Raw genomic sequence first — 22,025 nt, 5'->3', positions numbered from 1 at the left:
TTTGATTTCTTGGTACTACATACACAGAAAAATGCCAGAAGTGGTGCTGTGGCTCAAGTGGTAAAGCACTAGCCTTGAGAAAAGCCCAGGACAGTGCCCAGGCCCTGAGTTCCAGCCCAGAACTGGCAAAAAAGGTAATATTTCCCACATGTCAACATGACAAGTCCTAAAAGCATGAAGTGGACTAGAAAAAGCAAATTATAGCATTCTCAGTCCCATATCCCATACCATGTAAAGACGGCATGTAACATGTAACGCCTCTGGACCTGCACATACATTTGCACATGTAAAATCTGTGTGAAGGCAACAGGTGTCTTCTGAGTACACTGCATTCTTTCCCAAACTGAGAACATAATAGATGCTCCATAGGTGTTTGCTGAATGATTAGGCAAGGACAGGGAGAGAACCCATCACCTTTAGAACCATGGATCCCTCAAGGAGGGAAGGAGAGGGATAGGACAGAGAAAACACTATGGCAAGCTTCCTCTTGGCCCACAATGTCAGAATCAGAACCAAATGTAGCAACCAGAACCCAGGCTGGGAAAAACTTTGTTTTTTCCCCCTCTGCCTTGCTGGGGCTGGAACCCAGGGCACACTGAACTGCTCCACCAGTCAACCCTGGACAAAACTTATAGATACAGTGACAGCCAGGCCACTCAAACGTTTCATGGGCAGGGCCTGACAGGGGACTTGTAGGAGTCTGATCCTCTGCTCCCCTGTGGAAGGGGTACACAGCTGCTCCTGCACCCTCCATATCCGCCTTCATATGAGGACACACTGAACAAATGAATTCCTTTTTCTGCCCTCCAGTGCTTGGGACCTCCCAGGCCTATGGTGTCACCCCCTTGAGCCCATAGAGTTGGGTTGATATACACTGCGACGTGGAGCTGAATGCAGCCTCCTTCTTCCCCCAGCCTGAGGCAAGAAGAACCCTCCGTGCTCCCATAGTGCCCAGCCCTTTCCAGTCCCTCTGGGAGGCTACCCTTTCCAAGGAGTCTCAGGCCTTTAAGGCACCCAGAGGGGCAGGAGGCTTGGGCAGGCAGGAGAGGTCTCCCCCTGTGGGAGTCTGTCTTTGCCTATGCCAAGGAGCACATGCCAGAGACCCCCAAGCATACAGCTGTGCGCCCCAGGCTTGAGCACCCTTCTCATTTTCCTACCCCCTGCCCATGGCTTCCTCAAATTCATTTTCTCTTAGGCCAGGTTTGGGTCCCCAGGATCTAATCTACCAGCCTACAGCCAGTTCCAAAATAGAGTCCTAGCCCATGGTGCCAAGGGGCTTTACACACACACACACACACACACACACACACACACACCGTGTTCTGGTAATCCCAGCCCTGAGCTCCAGGAAAACAGACAGAAATCCTCTGCAGAATGCCTCGCTAGCCTGTCTCTGCCTCCAGTCGCATGGCCCAGGGCCCAGCAGGGCCTGGCCTCTCACAGGCGACCAGCTGGTCCTGCGAGCCAGTAGAAGCCTCCTCTTCTCCTCCCTCTCTTCTCCTTTTAAAAATCCTTTTAAATTTAAAAACGAGAAAAACAATGCAAAGACAAACCCTAGGAAATCGAGTGGAAAAATCTACATTGCAGCAAAATCTGAAGGTGGCAAATTACAATGAGATGGAGGTGGAGAGTTACACAACCCACAGGGCAGGGGAGGGGTCCCCCAGGATTCCCTGGGTTTCTAGCAAGAGGGAGAGGCAGGCAGGAAGAGACTGGCGCTTTCCCTGGACCATTAGGGCTTGTCATACGCATTCATGCACACGCAAAGGCTGGCAGGTGCGCACATGAACACATACACCACACACACACACACACACACACACACACACACACACACACACACACACCACCACCATATGCACAGTTCTCTCTCTTCCTAGTCCTTCCCTCCTCCCCTAAAAGCCAGGTCCTCACCAACCCCTTCCCCATACCAACTCTCAGACAAAGGACTAGGAAGAGCCACTCAGGGGGCAGGTCACCCAGAAGGCACTGCTGTTGTTCTCTGCTGAACAGAGCTGTAATGGTGTTTTCCAAAGGTAGGGAGGAAGGCAGAGGAGTACCAGGGGCTGGGAGGACTTCCAGGCCCTGAGTGGATACGTCTGCCCCCAGGGCTGCCCCACCATGGGGGGGCAGGGACAACTCTGGGGCTGCACACAGCTCAGGTCTGTCTAGGCTGTGGCCCCAGCCCGGCCACCATCTCTACCCTCTTCACCATCCTCTCTCCAACCTACCAGGCCAAGGCACCCCACTGTGCGTCTGCATATGCAAGCATATACATGCCAGGCTCATGCATAGCATGAGCCCCCCCCCCCCGTGCTCATATGCCAGGATATGCCTGTTTCCTAGGCGTGCATCCTGCAATCACCCCAAGACCTGTCCCTCCATCATGTCTGCCCAACAGGCCTTTGCCCCTGCTCCCTTAGCTAGGAACAGCCACCCTGGCAGGTCCACAGCGGTCTACTGCCCGTGCCTGGCTATGACTCTCTTCTCAAGTTTACCTTTCTGGGCCTATATGTGGGGCACCACATTCTCGTGGATGTTTCTTCAATCTTCCTCTACCTAGAAGCAAATTCCTTGCTGTGGGGACTAGGGAAACAGGTGTTCAAAGGACAACCAGGAGCAGAAAAGGGCAAATTGGCCTCAGAGACTGGCCTGTTCCAAGGGCCAGCAAAGACTAGCACCCCTGCTTCAGGAGATTCCAGCCTGAGGAAGGTAGTAGGCTCACTTGTGGGACAGTATCAGGGAGACCTAGATGCCAAGGGAGGAGAGGGGTGAATTAGTCCCAGTTATCCACCTATAGGGCCTGAGGTGCCCTAGTGAGCTTAGGTTTATGTGAAGGTTTTTTCGGGATCCAGCTGCCTCCTCCTGTTCAGCCTGAGACCAGAGAAGAAGAGCCAGATTACTGCCTCCTGCTGTGTGAATTTGGAAGTTACCCCTCTCTGGGTGTGAGGCCTCCCTGCCTCCACCTGGTATGGATGGTGTAGAGGCCTAAGTCTGTCCCTGAAGCCACATCTTTGGGCCTAGCAGGAGGGTGGGGCCTGATGGAACCTCATCACTCAGCCAGGACTGCTGGATCTGTAACTCAGGTTAAGGGGAGGCAGCATTAAGCTCAATTGAGAGCTTAACACCACACAACAACCTGCACCATGTCCAGTCCCCACAAGCTCTGCCTCAGGCATGGCAGGGAGGCCAGGCCTGCTGCAAAGCCCCTAACAGGGCGCCTGGGGCCTAGCCCCTACATCGGGTGCACTGCTTCAATGGTCCTGCCCTGGAGCCAGTCCTCACCTTCCTTCTTCTGATCCCTTCTGTGGTCCCCAGTGCCGCTGTCCAGACTGTCTCTGTGGACGACTGGGCTGAATGGGAGGATGCAGGGGTAGCCATGGGGCAAGGGGAGATTACAGGCCTCCGAAGGCTGGCCATTTGTGTCTCAGGGGCTGTGCAGGTGCAGTCAGACACCAGGTCCCCTCTTGGCCACACATTGCTTCCTGAAACAGCCAAGTCATCGGACCCATGTTTCTCATCTGTAAAATGGGAGGTGCTCTCTATCACTCCTGGACACACAGGCTAAAGACAGCCAGGCCCCTGGGAGGGACTTGGGGGATAAGGAAGGATATAGACCTGCCACCCAGCCAGGGAAGCTCAAGCTCCATGCCTGAGAGCCAAGCCCCACTGCTTTCTAGCCTGGAGTCTTATGGGGCTGTGCAGCCCACATTGTTTAGAGCTGTATTATTCGTGGTGGTAGGCGCTGAGCAGAGGGACACTGGCTGAGTGATCAACCTAATATCTTAACACAAACCCATTTAGGCAAAATACCTTCAAAGCAAGAAAAGCAGGAAACAAAATAGAAAAGGGAAGTGAAGGAAAATGTTTGAGACGGTTGGCTGGAGAGTTGAGCAGGGAACTGAGGGAACAGGGCGGCCAGAAAAGCTGGCTTCTGTCCCACTTAGACAGCTGTGTGGCATCCAGCTGTGGGGGAGCCCACCTGATTCCCAGGTTAGGTTCAGGGAGTGAGGGGTTCCCTCAAGGCCCCTGCAGGCCCTAAGCTGCTGCATGCAGTGCCAGGTCCTGGTCTGGTGTGGACTGAAGAGGGCTGCAGTGAGCTCTGTCCACACTCAGGGAGCCTTGCACACAACTCGGTGTCAGCGCCTCCCTGTGCACCAGCTCCAGTGGCCGATGGGTGGCGAGGTCACAGGGCTTTCCCACCCCTACCTCTGTCCCTCAGCCCCCTTAGTGCCCCTCCCCCCTATGCACACTACCACCATCACTTCCTCCAGCCTAGCGCCTTCTTCCCTGCTTGCTTCTCTCCCTTCCACCCTCCCAGCTCCTTCCCATAGTCCCAAGAGTGCCTCCCCACCGGGCTCCCATCACACCTTTGCTCTTCTCTGTTGGCTCCTCCCATCCTCTGCCTGGCGCTGTGGTCCTTTCTGCAAAACTCACCCACGTCAGGGAGAGGATTAGGCCAAGTAGCTGGGGCTCAGATGCTAACTCTGTCACTCTTCTGCTGTGTGACATTGGATACGCTTCTTAACCCCTCTGGATCATGTCTTCTCATAACAGACAGTGAAGGATGAGTGAGCTGGTTAATAGAGATAAGGGACTTCGGACAGTGCCTGGCACTAAAGTAGCCAACGAGTACTTCCTATTACTGCATTGTTGTTGGTTTCCTTACCAGCCCAGGGCCTTGTGCCCTGATAGGAGATTGTCTTTCTCATTCCCCAACTCCTCACAAGAACACGGGATGAATTCAATCAATGTTGGCTGACTGGTTCCTAATTTCCAGCTATGTTTTCTGCCAGTCTCCTCATCCCCTAGATATCTATGAGAAAAAAAAAGTCAGCAAGGGGCTGCTGGCAGAGATCGCTGGGTGAGGACAGAGTCACTGGAAAGATGCCCTGGCCAGTTCCACTCCACTGCGAGAGTGAGGAGCTGGGGTTAGGGGCCAGCAGCCAGGCCTGCAGTTTGGCCAGAAAGAATGAAATATTTAAGCCCACATCCCCAGGAAGTAGAAACTGACAAGCAAAATGAAACTCTGAGATGTAATTACAAAGGCAGGCCAAGTATGTCTCCTGCCACAAGCAAGTCTGCGTCCCCACCACCCCCGCCCCAGCCTGCCACAAGACAACACTGGGTAATGACATCCTCCCAGACCCTCACCCACACCAGCCAGCCCTGGGCCCACCTCAAAGGCCAGAGAAGGAGCGGAACAGCCCTCCCTGGCTTCTCCCCTGATGCTACGAACACAGAACAACAGGGCTGGGGCCTGGTCCAGCCTGGTACACCCTGACTGGGTGAACCCCTCACCCCACTTGGTATCAGCTTCTCCTCTGGAAAACAGACCTACTGGCTTGAGTGTGACTTGGGGACAGAACTAGATCATGGGCCAGGTGCCACTGACTGGCCCTGGTGGAGAACTCCCAGGGTGACACCTGCTGCCACCTCACAAGCCAGCCTGACCAGAGCACCAAGAGGCTACCAGGAAACATGGGGCTGCCTCGGTCTTGGGTAAGGAAGGGCCAGTGGCCCAGTGTCCAGGGCTGAGACCTGGCCCTGGGCTGTGAGCAGAAGATTCCAGAGACTTCTAAAACCAGGCTCCTGCATACCCTTTGGGAGGAGGCCTGGAGCCCCAATGCTGGGCCAGCTTGGACAGACATGGGAGAGTGAAATGAGGACCAGGAGGGGAGGGAACCAGCCTTGAGCAGGCCTCAGCAGGACGCCCAGGGCAGGGGCAGTGCAGGGACGAGGGGCCCCTCCCACATGCCAAGCTGGGGAGGGTCCTGGAGAATTTTCCTTCACAGACATTTAGAGTGGAACAACTGCAGTACAAAGAATAAATCTGAACACTATTCGTAGACACCTATCTCCTGACAACCCCACAGATTCTCAGGTAGGGTGGGACTGCCTGGCATTCTGAGTTCCTTTCTGATCTAAACCAGAGGGACAGTGATTTTCCCAGACATCCGGCACCTGTAACACAAAAACCCTCCCCAGGTCTTTCTCCAGACTGACTCAGAAGCCAGTGCTCCTTTCTGCAGGAGCCTGGGAATCACCAGGCTCCTACCCAGACTTTCATAGCAATCCCAAAACTGCGTTCGGTCACCCACAGCTGAGAACAGAAATGTTTGGAAGAAATGCTCTGAGTACAGCAGCCTCCGACTCTGCTGGGCCCAAGGCTGTTCCTAACTCGGCGCTCGTGCACTGCGTCCATCAGGAACATTCCTGAGGCTGGGCACACCACAAAGAGGGCAGGTGAAGGCCCTGCTCTGTCCAGGGCATGCCCACCTCTCAAGTGCTCGACGGCTGCCAGGGAGTGGAAGGATAAATGACGAATGAGATGATAGATTGAGTACTTAACTAGAAGCTGTCCTGTGCTGGGGCATGGCTCAAATGGCAGAGCACCTGCCCTGCAAGTGCAAAGCTCTGGGTTCAAACCCCAATACCAACCAAAAGTTCAAAATAAAAGCTGGCTGTCTTACCCAGAGGTCTCTTCCCTACTGACTCCCCTGCACTCCCTGCTCACTGTCTCTGTCTCTCACTCACACAGCACCCCAACTTGAGTACTTTCTCCCCATGTTAGCTCCTCTAATCACTTCGTGTCTGGTGAAAGATGACCATTTTACAGAAAAGGAAACGGAACCCTTCCACACACCACAGCTCAGTCCCAGCGCCTCCGCAGGCCATCTCTCACCCTCAGTACTCCCCAACCCACCGTTCTCCCTTCCCACCCTCGGCCTCACACCTTCTGAGATGACCTGGAAAGCCACCCTCCCATCTCAGAATCTGTCACCCAGATCAGGCAGGGAGGGCCCCTCTTACCCCCACCACTCACCCATCCGCCTACATCTCCCAAGCCCTTCCTGGGCTCTCCACAAATCCCCTCCCCCCTCCTCCCTCCGGCTTGTCACTTTGTCCTGCTTCTTCTTCCCATCCTTGGCTTCCCTTGGGCTCCAAGACATCGTTAGCTTTCCTCTGGCTCATTAAAAATGAGAATTTGCATAGAATATCCATATGATTGTTCTGTCTACAGCAAAATGGGGCATAGATATATAATGTGCTGTGCAAGTCAGTCAGGGAGAAAGGCGAGGACAGTTGCAGTTGCAAGAGGAGGGCGAACTCTGATCATGAGGAAGCCAAGGGCTCACCCTTGGGGCTGGAGGCAGAGACAGCACCTCACCCCTCTGGCCCCTGCCTGGCCTTCCTGACATGAGTTCACCTGTGTGGGTTTTTTGTTTTGTTTTGTTTTAATTCTCACAATAACCAGAAGACTGCAATCATCTCCACTTTCCAGAGGAGAAACAAAGAGGACTTGGAAGGCTGGCAGGCTTGGACCACGCTGTGCCTGGGCAGAGCCTCAGAGACCTGCTGCTCTTTGGGATGCCGCCCCCCCCCAGAACACCTCCCACTGGGGACAGCCTTGCCGTGGACAGGCCTCTCCCTTCTTCCTGCTCTGGACTCTTCCTCCTCAGAAACACAGGTTGGCCAGTAATGTATCCCCAAGCTCAAACCTGGATTCAACCTGCCCTGGTCCCAAGAAGGGTGCATAGCTCAGCCTTAGAAAGAAGGGAGGGAAAGAGAGAGGGAGGAAGGGAGGGAGGGAGGGAGGGAAGGTGAGAGAAACTAACAATGAAGTCAAGGGTAAGGGAACCTGCACTTCATACTTTGCTCAGCATCCTAGTACTGGAGAGTTGGGGGCCAGGTGTTGGGGTGGGGTGCTGTCCATGGTGCTGAGAACTTGCTGGCTTCATTTCCCTGGATGTCCCCCATCTCTGCCCACAGGAACCCAGAAGCAAGCCCTGTGGGTGGGCAACAGCTGCAAAACTCACCCCAAACCTGTCACCACCTCCACCTCCTGCTCCACACATCAGCTTTCTTAGATGACTGCAGTGGCTTCCTCACTGCCCCAGGCCCCAGTCGACTCCCTACACAAGGGCTTGAGCACATCTATGGAATCTGAGCTCCCTTGTGTCCCCTCTTCTCGGCTTACAGCCCTCCAGTGGCTCTCTTCCCACACAGAGCCATAGCCAAACCCTCTGGATGCCCCCTCCTCCCCTCTTGTTCATTCTGCTCCTACCTCCCAGCTGCTCCTATCTGCCAGGCAGGCTCAGGGCCTCTGCACTTGCCGTTCTCCTCCTGGATCTTCAGACTCCTCCCATAGGCCTTTTGGCTAACCCATCCCTGCACTGGGACTCAGGCCAAACACAAACACATCTGCAAGAACACAGGTTGTGTGACCCTCGCCTGAGGTGTCTCCCCCACAGCCTGGCTCCTACCTGAAGTCTCATTAACAGTGCTATGTAGACCTGTCCACTGACAGCCATCTCTAGCCTCTCACCAGGTGATGAGGCCAGGGGTACTGGACTGTGAGTCCACTGTGGGCATCAGGTCTCATTCAATGTCTGACACAGGAGATCCTTCATAAATATGTATTCCACAGACAATGCATTGCTGCACAGAAGCTAGGAATGATTTACTAGCAGGAAGAAGATAAAGACCCCTGTGGCTATGCCCAGCCAAGACACACCTCCCAGGAGCTGTGTGACCCAGAGCCAAACTCCAAACTCAAATCTCCTGAGGCCCCAAGAATCCTTGATACCTGATCTCTCTCCCTCTCTCTCCCTCTCTCTCCCTCTCTCTCTCTCTCTCTCTCTCTCTCTCTCTCTCTCTCTCTCTCTCTCTCTCTCTCTCTCTTTCCCCTCCCCCTTACTTTTCTCCCTCCTTCCCTTGCAGCTTGGAGGGCCTGGGCAAGCCCTGGGAAGCCTGGGATAAAAGTGTCTCTGTAAGATGGAGACAGTCCTCAGGGATGCAGTCCCAGGTCTGAGGATGGGACTAGCGCCTTCTATTTTGATGGTAATACCTGGAAATTTGTGCATTAAGACAAAGGACAAGCCAGGCTCATTGGCTCAAGACCATAGTCCTAGCTACTTGGGAGACAGAGATCAGAGGATCATAGTTCAAGGTTAGCCAGAGTATAAAACTACATGGGACTTCATTTCAATCAGTGGCTCAGTGGAATGACACCTGCTTATCCTGCCCAGTGACACAGGGAAGAACAAGTAAAGGACTGCATCCCAGGCTAGCCTGGGCATAAAGTGAGGTTCCACCGGAAAATAGCCAAGACAAAAAGGAGCTGCAAGTATGGCTCTAGAGGTAAAGTACAGCCAGGTGCCAGTAGCTCACACCTGTAATCCTAGCTACTCAGAAGACTGAGGTTTGAGGATTGTGGTTCAAAACCAGCCCAGACACGAAAGTCTGTGAAACTCTCACCTCCAATTAACCACCAGAAAACCAGAAGTAGCGCTGTGGCTCAAGTGGTAGAGCGCTAGCCTCAAGCTGAAGAGCTCAGGGACAGCATCCAGGCCCAGAGTTCAAATCCTATGACCGACAAAACAATAAATAAACAACAACAACAACAAAAAAACCAGAGGTAAGGCGCCTGCCTAGCAAGTGTGAGGCTCTGAGTTCAATCTCCAGCACTGAGAAAAAATAAAAATAGAAGCCAGGTGCTAGTGTCTCACAGCTGTAGTCCCAGCTACTTGGGAGGCTAAGATCTGAGGATCATAGTTGAAGCCAGTCCCAGCAGCAAAGTCCATGAGACTCTTATCTCCAAGTAATCACCAAACATATCAGAAGTGGAGGCATGGCTTAAGTGGCAGAGTCAGGAAAAAAAAAAAAACAAAAAACCTAAGGGAGAGCTCTCAGGTCTTGAGTTCAAATCTCAGTATTGGCACATAGTAATAATGATAATGGCTGGGAATGTGGCTTAGTGATAGAGTAGAGTGCTTGTCTAGCATGCGTGGAGTCTTGAGTTCAATTCCTCAGTACCAGATATGCAGAAAGGGCCAGAAGTAGCTCTGTGGCTCAATAGTAGAGTGCTAGCCTGGAGCAAAAGAAGCTCTGAGACAGTGGCCGGGCCCTGAGTTCAAGCCCTGGAACTGGCAAATTAATAACAGTAATAATAATAATAATAATAACAATAATAAATTAATAAAGGACACCAGCCAGGTTAGCCAAGAGGCTGATGTGGGATGTAGAATCTTTGCAAGCCTAAGGATTGTGGAAAAGGGGAGATACAGAAGACAAGGCAGAAGTGTCTACCACGTGGACCCATGGAAGGCACAGCCCCTTTCTGGGCTCTAAGAAAAGATGAGACCTTTCAAGGTCACCAAGTATGGAATAGGAAAGCTGGCCACTGGCATGCAGTGGCCCCATACTGCCTGGACCAGGGCCAGCGGAGGAGCAGATGAGACAAGGTGTCAACTGACTCCATAGGCAGCTCTGTGAGCCTTTTTTGCCGATATAAAGGTGCAGGTAGGCAGTGGTGCAGGCAGTCGGTGGCCTCGACTGCAGGGAGTTGTTGGTAGGGGTCCCACAGGAGCCCAGTGAGCCTTGCCTGCAAAGGCTCAGGGAGGGAGGGAGGGGAAGGACTAGATGAACCTGAACACAAGTTAGGTCAGAGACACCTGTGAAGGCCCCAGAGGGACTGGGACCGAGGAAACCCACTGGCTATGCCTGTGGCCGCACTGAGACCAAAAACAAAGATGCACAGGAGGCCAAGATCACATGAGGCCAGGCAGGCCAGAAGAGCCACGGGGTGCACCTCCACCCCGGTGAAAACACTGGGGCCCAGAGGAGAGTGACTAATCCAGGGTCCCATAGCTGCCCAGAGCCAGGACTAGAACTCTTAGCCCATATCCCTGATAGACAACTGCAGAAACTGAGGCAAAGAGCGTTGAGCATCTATTCAAGGGAGCCCAGCTCATAGTGGAGAGACAGAACTTGAAGCTGGCTCTTGGCCTCGGCATCTGCACTCTTAGTCACCCAGTTCTGCTAGAATTGGGCTTTGAGGGCCAAAACCATAAAGGCAAAGGAAATTCCTGAGGCCCCTAAGGGATCTTCACACATGTGGAACCCGGGAGGAGGCGAGTGAATGAACATGCCATCTCCTGTCCAAGGGAAGGGACGCAAGTCCACAGCAGAACAGCTCAGCCTGTGACATCTTCCTCCTGTCACTGCTGTCAAGCTCAGAGGCAAAGGCAACCAGCCCGCGTCCCTGCCGTGATAGGCCGGCTGCCTACATCAGAGGGAGTGCCGGGAAAAGTGGCCACACCAAGAGAAAAGCAGCAGGGCCTCGTGACACCCAGCCTCAGGGATTGAGGAAATGGAGAGATGTCAGCACCCTGCCACCAACTAGAGTGGCAGGAAAATCAGAGCGGACAGGCAAAGTCCCCGAGGCGAGCCAGACCAGCACAGGGGTTCATCTTCCTAACAGGCCAGAATTGACCTGGCAATCACTAGTAGTCACATTAACACCAGCACCTTGCCAATCTCCAGGGGAGACAAGAGACCCTGCTGCTGTGACTGGTGGGCCTGTGGCTCAGCAGGGGACACCCAAGTCAGGTCTAATTAATGCTCCCTCCCCCTAGCAGAGTGATAGGACACAGGCTGGGTCTAGGCCAGGATGGCCCGGCTGATAGGCTGGGGTGGTGAAGACTGGCCGTGAGGCAGGACCACTCCTACCCCAATCCTAGGAGAAGGCGGGATCTGAGGCACAGCGTGCAGGTGTACAGGTGCACAGGCAGCGAGCCCTGGGTGCAGCCCCCAGAGTCAGGCAGCAGGCACAGCCAAGCCTACCCTGAGAAGCTGTAAAAGCCATCGGACACTCAAATGCACTCAAACTAAAGACCACACAACCTCTTCCCACCCCAAGCTCATTTCCCACCATAAATCCATATCCCCATCATGGCATCTTCATGAGCCAGGCGCCAACCCCCACACAGCCGACTTTGATCATCCTCAGGTTGAAGACCAAGCCCCCAAAGCCACTGGAAACCTACACTTGCAAACCTTCGGGGACTGCCCATTCTAAAGTCCTCCGAGGGACATTTCCCAAGTAAAGTCTTCAGAGGACATCCACAGTGACACAGGACAGACCAAGGGAGGGGGAGGCCACGAGGGGCATTTGCTTCCTTGAGGGACAGCCAAGTCCCTCCCACACCTCCACAGATAGATGGTAGCAGACCAGGGCTGGTCACCGGTTCCCTTCACCCATCTGCGGAGGCCTGGGAGGTGAAAGGGAGAGGAGGGACACGGGGCTGAGCAGGGCTTTGTCCCTCCCAGGCTGTGAGCTGAGTAGGGGGAGAGATAGACAGAAGTTTCGGCAGACACCAGGCTGCTGTGACAGGGAGCGACTATCTCCTCAGCCTGCCTCCCCCCACGAGCAGCAGCTCTGTCTGGGGACATGCAGGGACATCTGTGGGATGTGGGGCTCAACATTGAGAGCCTGGGGGTCTGGAAGAAATCAAACCACAGGGTGCTGGCAGCAGGCACCAATACACCACCGCGGTCAAGCGGACAGAGGCCCAAATGCTGCAGTATTTCAAAATACAGGTTGGCCTGACATCATTCTTCCCAGCTCATCTCACAAGCTCCCTGTCCTGTGGCCCCTTGATGGGCCCCATCTGCCCTGTCCTGCCCCCAGGCTCTCCTCTCTGCTGTTTCCCACGGGGCACCACACAGCCCGGGGATGCTGGGACAAGGGGTGTCATCACACTCAGCCAGCATCCCAAGCAAGGCAGCTCAGACCACGCCCTGCTCTGCCCAGGCTGCTGAGGTGAGGCCTGGCTCTGCTCCTGTACCAAGGGGAAGCAAAACCAGAGGGCAGGGGCCAGCAGAGGAGGGGGTGCACCTCTCCTGAATCCTCCTCTCTGCACAGACAGTATATCAGGATGAAATACAGGGAAGGCACTGCACCAAGAAATGAATGGAGGGGAAGCTCACACTAGCAAGCCTGACACTGCTGCTGAGTGCCCTGGCCCTGCCTTCTGCCTCTTCACCCTCAGTGACTCCACAGAGGGTGGAGAGGCAGCTGGGGTCTCAGGGCAGCCTGACCAGCCCTCTGCATGATCAGCCTTAGTCTTCTCCTTCATAGACTGGGAGATCAATGTTTGAGGCCCAAGGCAGGTGGAGAACTAAAGAACAAATGAGCGGCTTCAGGCTGGATTTTGTGATCAATGAGCCAATCAACAGATGTTCATTGAGCAACTACTATGTGCCAGAGGCTGAGCTAAATAGTGGGCTGCAGCAGGGAACAAACAAGGCAAAAAAAAATCCTTGCCCTGTGGACCACAGGCTAAAAAGTACACTAATTAACCTAACACTATGAAGAAAAACAAAACAGGACACAAGAAGTAGGGAATAACTTAGATGGCTGGCCAGAGAAGCTCCCCTAAAGAAGGGTTACTTGAGCACACTGAGGATTTGAACCGCATGGATAAGCAGGAGAATGCTTCTGGGGCAAGAGACCAGCCAGTGCAAGGACCCTGAGGTAAGGTCCTGCTGCCATGTTTGAGAACCAATGAGGAAGCTAGGGTAGCTGGAGCAGAGTGAGGGGGGAGTGGACAGACATGAGGTCAGTCAGGGAAGGGGACGTGACAGGTACCTTGTGTCCACTCTTAGGAGACTCTGAGGGTCCTCAAGCCAAACTCTAGTTTTCCCAGATGTGAGTGGTACCAGCCCCGTGCCTTTCCAGATGACCCACCTAACCCAGCAGGACAGCGTCCATTCACAGGAACCCCAGCCCAGTCACAGCTGGACCAGCCTAAGCTGCAGGCTGTCAGAGCCCACATTCCCAAGCAGGGCCTCACACCGTGGCTCTGCCCAAAGCTGCTGAAATGCAAGTTTGCCACTCAGTCCTGGGAGCTGGGGCTACAGGGCAGCCCCACACAGCCCAGCTCATCATTGGCACTGTCCCTGGAATCCCCCTGGGGTCCAGGGGCACTGCAGATGTGAGGCTTCTGAGCTTCCTACGGAGCACAGGACAGCCCGTCTTCCAGGAGTGGGCCGGAGCCACAGGCTCCTTCCTGCCACACTCAGAGAGGCCATCCGGTCCCCAGCCTTGGGGCACAGGAGTGAGACACCCGATTGCACAGGATCCACCCCTCAGGACTATTCCAACCAAATGCCCAGCAGAGGACCTGCCTGCGGGGAGCTTCCCCCCCCCCCCACCCCTCGTCCTCTCTGTCACAGCAGGGGAGGTGGGGCCGCCCAATGGCTGGGGAGACCCCTGCTAGGTTCCACTCCTGCCCTTCTGGCTGTGAGGCCTCAGGGGAGTTACTGCACCTCTCTGAGCCCCAGCATGGCCCAGCTCTGAACAACACAGCTGTCTTGACACTTAAGCTTGAGGGCCAGGAGCATAGCCTAATGGTAGAGTGTTCATCTAGCATGCACAATGCCCTGGGTTCGATTCCTTGGTACCATATACACAGAAAAGGCTGGAAGTGGAGCTGTGACTCAAGTGGCAGAGAGTTAGCCTTGGGCAGAAAGTATCCAAGGACAATGCCCTTTGTTCAAGCCCCAGGACTGGTAGAGAGAGAGAGATAGACAGACAGACAGACAGACAGAGACAGAGAGACAGAGAGAGAGACAGAGAGAGAGAGAGAGAGAGAGAGAGAGAGAGAGAGAGAGAGAGAGAGAGAGAGAGAGAGAGAGGGAGAGAGGGAGAGAGGGAGAGAGGGAGAGAGGGAGAGAGAGAGAGAGATCAGGTTCATTTCAAACTCCATGCATGGTGAGGACAAGACAATGGCCACCTTGCGGTCTGTGCCACCCCTCCACCTGCTTTCCCTCTGCTAGGGAGGCCCTTGCCTTACCCCGGGAGCACGGTGGGACCTGCTCCCCCAGGCTAATCCTGGCTGTGCCACCGAGAAGCCCGGAGGGAAACAACTCCCACCTTCCCAGCAGCCTTAGCTTCACCCCACACAGGGACCCCACTGCAGCCCGGGGGTCCACGTCCCCAGCAGCCACATGCACTGGGGAGAGACTACACCGAGGCACCGTGTGCCACAGACCCCGACAGAGGCAGGAGCCAGTCACGGTCCACCGTGGCCACCTGCCCTCAGCCCACCAGACGAGCTGTGTGGTAGGAACCGGAACGGGCTGGCTCCTCTCGCTCCATTCCTGAGCCCACATGCAACCTCAGCCTTCACACCACAGCCTCTTGGGTCCCAGGCTCCCCAGGCCTCCCTAGGAAGAGCCACATGCCAGGGAGGCTGGGAGCCAAGCAGCCAGACCCTGATGGCAGCCCTCTGGGGGCATCCCTGAGCCCCCAGCTCCAGTGCCGCCAACACCACCAACACCGCTCACACCTCTCATCCTGAAGACAGCCTTGTTGCTCAGCAACTTTCCCAGGACCCCCTAGCCAGTTTGCTGTGTCTGACAGAGCCTGCTGCCTTCACCTGTTGCAGAAATGCCAGCAGGAAGAAGAGAGGAGAGCCCTGCTCCATGCCCTGCTCTGGCACCTCGCTGTGTTTCGCTGGATTCTAAACCGTTGAGAGAAGGGGTGGGAAGGTGGGGGTCTGGTGCAGAGCAGGCGTGGCTAGGGCCTCAGAATTTGCCCAGAGCAAAGAAGCTGAGAATGGCAGGTGCTGGCTGGGCCGCGCTTCCTAAAGGGTAAGTCCAGATCTGCAGGACATACGGTCCTATCCCCAGTGCTGCCACATTCTGGCCGCGTGGCCTGGAGAATGCCACTGGCCCTCTCTGACCTCATCCACAGATAACTACACTCCTCTGACGGGGCCAGAGCCCAGGCCTGGCCAGGAGCCTGCGACTAGCTCACCCCCAACGTGACATGTGTCCCAGCTGGAGCCCAGTGTGTGCTCCCCTCCCTCCCCAACTCCTCACAGATGATTTATACTTCAGAGGACAAATCAATACAATATTCGGCCAAAGACATCTTTAATCTTTCACAGGGATTAGGCGACAAGGTACAGCGGCCGCTTTCTACCAGCCACTCAATTCTGATTTCAATTTGGCCAGCTGCAGCCAGGCTTTCTCACTCCTTTTCCTTTACACCCACCCAAAGACCTTCCTCCAACTCAAATCCCATTCAACAGGCCGGGCCAGAGGACGCAGCTAGCTGTCCATAGGTGGGACAGGACAAACCAGGCCCTCCAGAGTGCCAACTGAGGCAAGACTAGTACAGAAGGAGGGTCTGGGGACAGGCAGGAAGCCCAACTTTCAGCGATGTAAAGATGGCACACAGCTGGAGACCCCGGCATAGCAGCTATTCTCTAGTTTTTCCAGCTTGTGAGGCCTTTTATTTTTAACATCTTGAATAGACTTTGTTTTTTCTAACTCCCGACACTTTATTAGCTGCTTGTAAAAACAATTCACTTAGTTTTACCTTCAGCCAGAACCTAATATCCAGAATGCATCTCCTATCCCTCCTGGCAGTATCTGTAGATGCATGTATGTCTCTGTCTGTCTGTCTGTCTGTCTGTCTGCATCACACAGGGGTGATCCAGATGGGTCTCAGTACAGGGGGCTCCAGGGGCACATGACAGAGTCAACAAGGAGACAGGAACAGCTAAGGCCTCTACTCCTAGAGTCCAGAATCTTCTTGTTTCCTCCTCTGCACTCTATGTGACCTGAGAGTTACTGGGTAGCTTTTCTTCTTTACCTCCTGTAAACGGGGGTGCCCGTATCATAGGGCAGGGGTCACCTGAAAGCAGATGCCAATACGTCCACTACTTTTGTCCTTAAGTTCTGTGAAAGTCATACCTTAAACAAGAGGCAGCTGGCTTGCTTGGGAGAGATGTCAACTATTGGGAGGAGAGGAAGCAGAGTATACAAGGGTGGTGTGGGTTGGACGGAGGCCTGTGTCACCTGCCAGCAAACAGAAGACATGTGGGCTGCCAGAGGGGTGGGGAGATAGGGGACTGTAGCTTCATTGTGAAACTGTCACTCAAGATCCTAAGATGCTGCTGCCAGCTACCTGCAGGTGGACAGGTCAGGCAGGCCTGCTCCTCCCTCTGCTTCAGGCTGTGAGGTGAGGATAGCCCAAGGGCCATCAGTCAACCCTGGCCTACTTCCCGCAGCCCCTCTGCTGTGCTGTGACACCCAGGTAGCTCCAGCTGTATAATTAAAGGGGCTGCCAGAGATTCCTAGCAGGATTATGCCTGCAGGGTGTTACCAGCACCAGTCTGGGGACACTGTGGTCCTTAGGAAAAGCAATTAGAGTTCTGGAGCCCTGCGGGTATAAATATAGGGACACCGTGGGCCAAGGTGAAGAGTGGCAGGGCTTTGAGCAAGACAAGAAATGGGTGGACAGACTCTACAAGATGGGCTGCCTCGCTAGGCTTGGGGATCCCTGCCTCTGGACAGGGGGCCCCAGGCAGGGGCTCACTGCAACCCCATATACCTGCCTGTCACCTCCAGAGGTCTGCACCACTGCATCATCAACCAGGCCTCAGAGCCCTGGGTAAACTGCCACAGTGCCAACCCTTGTGAGCGCCCTGCTCCACAGAGGGCCCCTGAAAGCTTTGTCTCAGGGAGGTAGTGTAGGTAACAAACTGGTTGGAGAGACCAGAGAAGAACAAAGCAAGTACCCAAAGACACTTGCATCCCATCAGTAGAGGCATCATCTTCATGGAGGCCCAAACCAGCACACCACCCCCCCGCCACTCACATACCCCTGATATGACAGCTGTACCCCCACAGCCCCTCCTTCTTGGCCAGCCATGTCCTCAAAGGGCCTCACCACCCCAGGAATACCTAACATCCGGGGGGCTGTGGTTCTAACTCAGCTCAAAGGAGAGAATGAGGCCCACAAGAGATGTGGCTGACAGGGGCAGAGCTCACATCCTGCCAGGTCCCAGTCACCACTACGCTGCAATGACACCTCCTTCCCCAGGCACGGCCAGAGGTGACCTGACTCACCATCCTCACGGGACTTCTGGATGAAGGCCTCCACGCCGCTCTCACCATAGCTGCCTTCTGAGGCCAGCGTGGACACGTAGTTCCACTTGAGGGCACGGACAATGTCCACCATGGCCTGGGCCTGGAACGTGTCTGAGGGCACCACGCGGGAAAAGAAGTCGTAGCGGCTGTTGTCGCTCAGGTCGGGGGCGGTGGAGGCGTAGCTGATCTGGGGGATCTGGGGGAGGGAGAGGGAACACTGAGGAGGCATCTTTCAGTCCACCCAGCCCAGCCAGCACCATGTCCCCACACACTAACCTCCCTCCCCACAGCCTTGCCAGCCCAGCCAGCACAGGGGCATGGACTCCCTCACCCTTTGGACACCCCATGGCATGGGCAGGAGGAAACAGGAACAGCTGCTACACGGTGCTCGGCCAGGCCTCAGCTCTGGCCAGGGTCCGTGCCACCCACCTCTTATCCCTCAGCAATCCCAGATCCTGTCCACCCTGGCAGGGGTGAGGCTAGAGGGAGGCAGAGTAAGATGCATCAAGCCTCCTCCCTCCCCCAGAGTTCTCCCACCAGCTTTCCCAGATCCTTCCACTGATGGACCCCAAAGCCCCCTCCCAGTGCCATATGCAAATACAAACACACGTGCCAGGAGCTATCCAACCAGCTGGGAGACGCCAGCCTCGGGGAAATGTCCATGTGGGGAAAGAGTTCAGCCTAGGGTTCAAGGTGAGGAGATGGTTGCCAGAGGAGCCAAAGGGTGTCATTTGGTCCAATCTCTGGCTCCTGCAGTGACTGCACAGCAGGTTTCTGGTCTCAGCAACTTCCTCCTGCCCAGCTCAGAGGGGAGAGAGAGCCCAGGGCCCAGCTCCCTGACCCACACCCACACCCATGGACAGAAGCACAGGCAGACAGGGCCCGGGCCTCGGAGAAGTCCCTTCTCTCCACCATCTGCTCACAGGGCCCAGTCTCCTGCCCCACCTCACCCTGCCAGGGATGGGCAAATGGCTCAGCAGTGAGTGTAGAGCAAGAGACCTGCCTGGCTAGAGCAGAGAAGGGAAAGTCAACACACAGTAAGTCTAACCACCATTTAATAAAGGGACAAATGGCTAAGGGGCCAGTGAGCAATGCTGTCCACCCAAGATGCTCATCACCAAAAGAGCCCCAAGACAACCTCTCCAGTGGCCTTGCTACCTCCTCCCACTGAACCCAAATCTCTGGGGCCTGCAGGAGAAGGAGAGGTAGGAAAAATTGATTTGGGGGATTGGAGAGACCAAAGAGTAATTCCCTAGGCCTCTCACTGTAGCTCTTGGGGTCTTTATAAAATGAGTGCACAGCCAGGTGCTGGTAGCTCGTGCCTGTAAACTTACCTACTTGGGGAACTAACAACAAGAGGATTGAGGTCCCAAGTACACTCAGAGTAGGTAAGCCCACAAGACTTTTCTGGGATTTCTTCTTCTGAGCCAGGAAGGTGGGTGTGGTTGCCCGCACCCAACATCCTAGCTACAGTAAGAAGCATAAAATAGGCCGATCGAGCTCCAGTTATGTACCTGGAAATGAGGTGAAACTCTATCTAAAAACTAACCAGTGTCAAAAAGGACCAGAGATGTGACTCAGTGGTACAGAGCCTTCCTAGCAAATGTGAGGTCTTGAGTTCAAATCCTGGTACCACACACACACACACACACACACACACACACAGAGTACATTCACTATGGCACTGTATGCTACAGCAAAACTCTGGGAACAACCTACATGTACCTCAAAAGATAATGGTTAAATCAGTGGCAACCATTGAGAAATATCACACAGCTATGGAAAAAGAACGAGGCATCTTTCCCTGTCCTGCTCTGGATGGTTCTCCAAGACATGGCAGGGTAAAAACAATGGCAGCCAGAGAGCCTCATGTCCTATGCACACAAGGAGAGACACAGACTTATGCTGTGCTGAAGCAAAACAGTGACCTGGCCAAGGAGCAGTGCAGGGGAACAGGGAACTGGGCTCCGGCATGGGCTGGGCCATTCCCCCTATGCTCTCTGTCATCTGGACTGTACAGCTATGCACCCACACCACACTTGAACATACACCAGTGAGTGGGTTCCCTTTCCCACGTCTGTCAGCAGAACCACAAGCCCTGGGGTGTGTGCTGCAGGCAGACAGCGCCCTCCGAGATGTGGCTCCATCAGCGATCCTGTCCTGGATCAATATGAGAGCACTGGCTACACATGCACGGGGTGGAGGAGGGAGAGGTGACTGCGGCTTGCTGGTTTTTAGAGACCACAGCTTTAGGGCAGGGTCTCAGCCTGCTGGTCTCGGCCCCTGGTGGGGGAGGAGAGCACTGACCTCCACGCACTATATGTCTGTGGCACCTTCTCCCCCTAGCTGTGGCAACCAAAAATATCTCCACACGTGACAAATGTCTGGGGAAGGAGATTGTCCCATGCCCAGAACAACCACTTAGAGAAACAATGAGGTGACATGCTGTGAGGTCTGACTCGAAGAAATCGAGGGGGCAGAGTAGGAAAGAGAATACTGAGGATGATAGGGTACACTGCATGCAGAGAAATGTCACCATGAAACCCTCCTTGTACAATCAATATATGCTAATAAAAAAAACAACCAAGAGTGAGATGGGAGATGGGGAAGAAAGAAGAAGAAACTGACAATTGTTTGGTATTCTGCTCAGTATATATCTGAAATGCCCTTTTTTTTAAGAGCTTTGATTACTTTTTAGAAAAATAAAAATAAAAAGATGGATCCTGGCTACACAGGAGGCTGAGATCTTAGGATCAAGGTTCAAAGGCAGCCCGGTCACAAAAGGACCTGAGACTCTTACCTCCAATTAACTTTTAGAAAATAGGAAGTGGGGCTTGGCTCAAGGGTAGGGCGGTAGCCTTGAACTGAAGAGCTCAGGGACAGCGCCCAGGCTGAGTTCAAGCACCATGACCCATCAAAAAAAAAAAAAAAAAGGTGGACTCCGGTGACTCACACCCATAGTCCTAGCTACTCAGGAGGCTTTAATTTGAGGATCATGGTTCAAAGTCAGCCCAGGCACTAAAGTCCATGAGACTTTTATCTCCAATTAACCACCAGAAAATAGGAAGAAAATAGGAAGTGGTGCTGTGGCTCAAAGTGGTAGAACACTAATCTTGGGCTGAAGAGCTCAGGGACAGCAACCAGGCCCAGAGTTCAAACCCCATGACCAACAAAACTAAATAAATAAATAAAGTAAGAATAAAATGCTACCCTCCCGAGAGAGAAACCCTGAATTTGGGGCTAGAGCCAGGAAGGGTACTGGGTCCTGATACTGCTTCCCTACATGCACTGTCCACACATCCAGCTGCTTGACTCTTGTCTGCCGGGTCCTCGGGGGACCTGTGCCTGCTTCCTCCTGACCGAGTACCACTTTGGGGACCCATGTAGCAGAAGTTCATCAGGAGTCTAGACCATACCCAGACCTCCAAGCTGGAGGCAGACAGGGACAGAACCCTAAAATGATTCCTTCTAAGCCATCCCCCACTTCCAGTCAGACCCTTGCTACAAGCAGTGATGGATGGTCAGCTGTGTGTCCAGGTATTGGGCCCAGGCATTCTGCCCCGGCATATACCCTACCCCCATCTGCCTGTCCTTCCTCCGCTCCCCCCACAGGCTCCTGAGCATCCTAGGGAGATGCATCAAGCTGAGGTGTGGTTCAAATCCCCACTCTGCTGCTCTGTAGCTAGAACTTTGGGCAGGTAATGTCTCCTCCTCAGGGCTCAGTCTCTTTAGATGCATGATGGGGTCAGTGACAGTAGCTGTTGAATAATGAGACTGTGACAGCTACACAAGGGATTCATGTGACCACTTGCAATAGCTACTCCAGCTGGCTCCCTGCAGGGCAGAGCTCCCTCCTCCCCAGGCCCCCAGGCCTACTCCTTCCTGCTTCTCCCTGCACCCCTGCTCCCCCCAGAACCTGCCCTGCCTGCCTGCCCTGTGCTCTCTCCATAGTTGTGACATTGTCATTGTCACCAGGACCTCCTGAGAATGCCAACTTGTCAGCCCATCCCACTCTGCCCCAGCCAGGAGTGGAGGAGGGGCAAGGACGCCACACACAGGGCCTGGGGTGAATCTGCCAGTCTGTGTATCAGCAGGCAGCTGTGACAACCTGGCCATGTGGGACTGGGGTGTGTCTTCCACTCTCTAGGTCTGCAGCCCTGCTGGAGTGGGAGGAAACATTCTATTTACATTCACCTCAGAGATGTCCCTCACCTCTCATGACAGCCACACAAGAGATGCGGGCAACACTGCCCACGCCGGCCAGCTGCCCAGCTCTGCCTCCATCCTCCCCTGGG

General features: G+C 54.4%; 1 protein-coding gene across 4 annotated transcripts in view; it reads right to left on the bottom strand.

Moving 5' to 3' along the window:
• The window catches only part of Grm4 (glutamate metabotropic receptor 4), a 100,792-nt gene that overhangs the window by 41,349 nt on the left and 37,418 nt on the right, over window positions 1-22,025 (bottom strand). For all 4 annotated transcript variants that reach the window (XR_016539301.1, XM_090355868.1, XM_090355865.1 and 1 more), the window contains exon 3: window positions 17,710-17,926. Coding sequence is in view for 3 of the 4 variants with exons in the window: in XM_090355868.1 (XP_090211994.1) it covers window positions 17,710-17,926 (217 nt within the window). In the remaining variant the exon portion in view is untranslated. The remainder of the gene's footprint in view (window positions 1-17,709; window positions 17,927-22,025) is intronic.

This window comes from Megascapheus bottae, chromosome 22, assembly GCF_031878675.1.
Source record: "Megascapheus bottae isolate mThoBot1 chromosome 22, mThoBot2.hap1, whole genome shotgun sequence".
Taxonomy (NCBI): Eukaryota; Metazoa; Chordata; class Mammalia; order Rodentia; family Geomyidae; genus Megascapheus; species Megascapheus bottae.
The sequence above is the reverse complement of the archived record's forward strand: the minus strand, read 5'-3'. Positions and strand labels throughout refer to the sequence as shown.